Source organism: Hipposideros armiger, unplaced genomic scaffold, assembly GCF_001890085.2.
Source record: "Hipposideros armiger isolate ML-2016 unplaced genomic scaffold, ASM189008v1 scaffold_415, whole genome shotgun sequence".
Lineage (NCBI taxonomy): Eukaryota > Metazoa > Chordata > Mammalia > Chiroptera > Hipposideridae > Hipposideros > Hipposideros armiger.
Window position 1 is genome coordinate 1,342,131 of NW_017731765.1, and position 5,031 is coordinate 1,347,161.

The window sequence follows — 5,031 nt, forward strand, 5'->3', positions numbered from 1 at the left end:
GGGGGGATGTTGGGTGCATGTGGGGAGGGGCACACCAGGACACACAAGATGCAAACAGCTGTGATGCGAGATCTGCCTTCATTATTTCCCAGTCTCCTCTGATTGTGGACGCGTATCTAAGCACTAGTTAGAACCTGTTTGCACACGAGGGCCCCTGAAGCAAAAGACTTCACTGCAAAATCTCCAGCTACAACGCAAAAGTGGGCATCCTGAGAGGACTAAGTCACAAAATAGCACTTGGCGGTGAGGTTATGGCTCATGAATTCACCCATGTGTGGAGAAGGTCAGGAGAACAATGCATGTCCCACTCCTCTGGCTGCTTGCCACACTCGTCAGGAGGGGGACAGTGGATGCCTGTCAGTGAGTATTCACCCCCAAACTGGCTGCCACTCATTTTTTACCATGGATCATCACGAGCCCTACAACACCCCCAAAACCAGGATGTCATGCAGTGGGAAAGAGAAGACTTCATTTTGATACAGCAGTGAAATATATTTGCCATCAAATTTTCCAGAATTGGACCTGAATAAATTGGAGAGGTTTTCCTGCACTCCCAGGTCATGAGGCTGAAACAGCTTCTAATTGTGCTTGTTTACCAACAAATCTTTAAATGTTGAGTGGTCCTACAGAAACCTATTCTCCAGTTCACTCTGAAAACCAGGAATCTCTCCCACATTTGAATATCAAGGATCCGAATTGCCATGATTCAGTAAGATAGGCAAAGGGTGTCCAGGCCCTTAAAAAGCGGGTGGAGAGATCCCGAAAGGCTCTGTCCCCCTTGCCCCCAAGTCTAGGATGGAGTGACAATGACCTGGGAATGAGAAGAAGCACCAGGCTTGGCCCCGTGAGCTCACAGCACTGCCTTCCTCACAGTGAGAACTTGGTCATTTTTCATTTCTTATCCCCTGTCAGGAATAAAAGGAGTTTGATTCCTAGGCGCTCAAATACAGGAAAGTTAACTGTGCCATCCTTTTCCAACTGTTAGAAGAAAGTAACAAAACACAAAACCCAAACCTGGCAATCACATGAGGATGTGTGGGAAGGAGTTCTGCAGGCAATTATCAACACCCCCTAGCGCTGACGTGGGGAGAGCGCCACACGTCACAGTCAGTCGGAAACGCGCCACCAGAAGGGTTCCAAGTGGGCGTCGCTTTCACGCTTACCTGGCCGTGGGGTGGCAGTGCTGCATACGCCAGGGGCTGGCTCATCACTCCTTTCTGCTTCATGAGGAGCATGCGTTTCTGGTCCTCGCTCAGGTGCGCCCTGGGAGCCTGCAGCTGCGGGGGCGGCTGCGTCTGCGGCTGCTGTGGCTGCGGCGGCTGCTGGATGTAGGGCATCAAGGGGTTTTTGCTGGGGTTGGCCATGGGCGGGGTCATTCGCTGACTCAAGTCCGCGTTGAAGTGGGTCAGGGGCTTCGTGTTGCCGTAAGTGAGAATACTGTGCTGCTTGTTTAAGGAGTCCGTACCCAGGTTATTTGGCTGCTGACTGATCATGTTCATGTGATTCTGAGGGAGGTAGTTATTCATTGTCTTCTGCAGGTTGTTTGCCATCGGTGGCACTACAGGGTTTTGGTTGTTAAAGGCTTGGGGGTACATCATGGGGCTATTTGGTTTTTCTGCAGTGAAAGCTGCGCCATACGGGCTGGATGGAGGCCCCAATGGAGACCAACTGGAAGTCTGATTTGGGTGTTGCTGCTGCTGCTGCTGCTGCTGCTGCTGCTGCTGCTTCTGCTGCAGGAGTTTGGCCCTTTGTTGCTGCTGCGCAGCCATCTGTTTGAGCTGCTCCGCTGGAGACATGTCGGAGCTGGGCACAGCCACAGGGCCCGACCCGGACCCGGCCACCGTCACGGCTGCTGCATTGAGGAGATAACCATTTCCTGGCCGAGGTGGCGCTTGGCCTGGGGTGTGGGCTTGGTTTGGAGTTTGCGGGGACTGGACAGCACAGTTTGCTGGGGAGCTGGCGGGGTTCGGGGCTGCGGGAGTGCTGGCGACAGAGGGTAAACTAGTGGCCGTGGAGACAGTAGAAAAGGGAGGACCAGATGAAGATGGCCTTGTCTGGGGAGAGCCCATGGAGATGTGTGTAAAAGGAGAATGAGAGGGGTCGCTCTTCACGCTCACACTCTCCTGGGACAGAGGGGTCTCGGTCGCTGGCTGTGAGAATTCGGGCTCCTTCTTCTCTTCAAAGTCCTCATTGAACAAGTCCTGTATGTCGTCTTCAGGAACCGTGTTGGCCAACTCATCGATTAATTCTTGCCACTCCTGATCGTTCAGGTTAATGTCTGAGAACAGCTTGTTCTGATTGGAAAGAGATGTTTCTGATGTGTCTATGCAAGTAGGGTCATCGAGAGGTTCTTGTTTGAGGTCTTTGCTCTGCAAGATGGTGAAGCTATCCTCCAGGTCACTGCAACCATTCACAGGGAGTTTAAGTTCTGGGAGCCTCCCATTCTTACTTAGATCTTCTAGAAGCCCGGGCGTGTGAGTTCCGCTATTCTGCAAGGGTAAAGAAGGCTTCAGGTCAAGTTGGTGAAGAGGAGAAGCTGAAGGCAGTGGCATGGTGTTGGGCAAATTGTTGATGGCTTCCATCCCTGCGGGAATGTCCTTTCGTATTCGCTTGCTAGTTGGAGAAAAACTCCCATCGCAAGCACCATTCTGCTGGTCTCCATTAAGTGGTGATCGGGCTCCTTCCAACTTTCTTTTCACAGTCTCCTGGAGCTGGAAAAGAAACAGGAAAGGGGGTGACTCAATTTCCACTTCATAGCTCACTCTTTAAGCATGGTGATATGCCATGCTATCAACTAACTTTTCTATGGTTAATAACACACAGTAAAGAGGTTATTCTTGTAAGCTTAAAAAATTGGCCGGGCTTCCATTCAAATTCTATGGGAAAAGGTTTTATCCAAAAGCAGAGCTCACAAGGCTAAGAGACAGAAAACAAACTAAAGATTGGAGGGTGGGAAACGAATGAAAAAGGACAGTTAAAGGCAGTAGTTCTCTTACAGGGAAGAATCATCTATTCTTATTTTCCAAATGAATGCAAAATATGAAACTTGGACCAAAATGTGTCATACTCAAGAAAGATGTTAATAATTATCTTAATTTCTTGTCTCATCTTAATTGAGAACGTCAAGGAATTAAATCAACAATATTTTACAGAACACTAAGAATCCTCTGAGAATACAGAATTTAACACATTTATGAAACAGCATAGAAATGAAGATTGGTGGTTACCATAACCCAAAACTTCCTTTCGGTTCTTACTTTACTGGACCCACCAGCACCTTTTGACACAGTAGCCCACTTGGTTCTAAAAGCACACATCCATTGGTTCCCATGATATCCCACATTTCTGGATTTCCTTTTTTCTCTCCATCTGTTCTTTCTCAGTCTCTCATGCATTTTTCTTTCTCTTAAATGATGAGATCCTTCATTGTTTTGTTTTAAGCTTTTTCCCTGCCCAATCTACCTTCTTGCCTAGATGATTTCATCCATGACAACAGCTTTCACCATATTCTCTAGGCTGATGACCCCATAACAATGTATCTAGCCCAGTCATCTCTGCTGAGTTCCATGAACTCCAATGCCTCTTCCTGGATGTTTCATGGGCATCTAAAACTCAACATGTCTTGACATTGAGCTGATTATCCTTTAATACTCAAACATGATCCTTACCAATGTTCTTATCTCAGTATCTACCCAGTTACCCAAATCAGAAACCTGAGCTTTCTTCCTGAAATGTCTCACATCACCAGTCACCAAGTCCTATGTATTCTGCACCCAAAATGTTACTCTAACATGCCCACCCATCTCCAACCTTACTGCTACTAACCTAGGCCAGGATGCCATTATCTCTTGCTTGATTGTTGCAGCTGTCTCCTAACTGGTCTCTTTGCCTCACCTCTATTCATCCATCCATTCACTCTTTCATCTATTCTTTTATTCATTGTTTTGCTCTCCATCAATCTATTCTCTACACTGCCACCTCTTTCAAAAAATAGATTGCCCTTCCTGCTTATAACTTAAAATGATTTCGATTGTCTTTAGATTAAAATCCAAATTAAGCCTAGTTCACCTGGCTCATCATTCCAGGTTCATCATCTTGCTTCTGGGCTTAGCATCACTTCCCTATCCTGGGCCAAACATTTTCTATCAACTCTCCTGAAACACTTTGGGTTTCTTAAATGTCCCACGCTTCCTTCTGCCTCCAGGACTTTGTACATGTTGTTTTCTTTCCTTGGAACTTACTCCTCTGCTTCCTCTTCCCTTCCCCTGATTAATAGCTCCTCATATTTCAGGTTGCATCTTAGATTTCACTTCCTCTAGGAAATCTCTTACATCTTGTGCCCACAGCAATTATATTAGGCACCTCCTTTGACTCACCTGTACTGGGTTGGATATCCTGGAGTAAGTTTTTCCAAGCAATCTCTACTTCCCCATCATAGCTTCTACCATACTTTGGGGGCCATCACTTAGGTGTCTGTTTGGTGAGCTCCAAGAAGGTATGGACTATGGCTGACTTGCTTACTGTGCCTCCATGGGGCTGCACCTCGTATGCAACTTCCTAGCAGTGGTCAATAAATAATGGCAAACTGAGTGAGTGATTCTATTGTGTAATTCATAGGTGCTGAAAGAGGTGAGTTTGAATCAGAGCACATGGCAGCCCCATGGACCATAGGAATGCCTGACTTGGAGAGCCTACATTCCCCATCATGGGATCTCTTATCCTGGAGAGTGTTGGACTCATTTAAAAAGCCCAGTTAAGAAAAGTCTGGCTAACTCTATGAATTTATTAACTATAAACTGAATTCATCTGTCTGCCCCCTTCCTTTCTGCCAGAAAGGAACAGGACGTGGGTGAAAGAGCCCGGCACAGAGTAGGCACTGGGGAAACGCTCACTGAATGATGAAAAGAAGACTAGATTTGTTAGAAAAAGTTTCAGTAACTTTGCAGGGCTGGAGGCAGAAGGCAGAATGTCACAGGGAGGGCGGGAGGAGCCGTCCTCCACCGGGGCTCGCTCCCGTTCCTGGCAAAGTGC

General features: G+C 47.3%; 1 protein-coding gene across 1 annotated transcript in view; it reads right to left on the bottom strand.

Moving 5' to 3' along the window:
* LOC109394189 (mastermind-like protein 3) overlaps window positions 1-4,704 on the bottom strand; it is a 153,847-nt gene extending 149,143 nt beyond the window's left edge. The window contains exons 1-2 of the mRNA XM_019664049.1: window positions 4,696-4,704; window positions 1,164-2,711 (exon numbers count right to left, since the gene is read on the bottom strand). Coding sequence (XP_019519594.1) covers window positions 1,164-2,711; window positions 4,696-4,704 — 1,557 coding nt within the window. The remainder of the gene's footprint in view (window positions 1-1,163; window positions 2,712-4,695) is intronic.
* Between the last annotated feature and the right edge of the window lie 327 nt (window positions 4,705-5,031).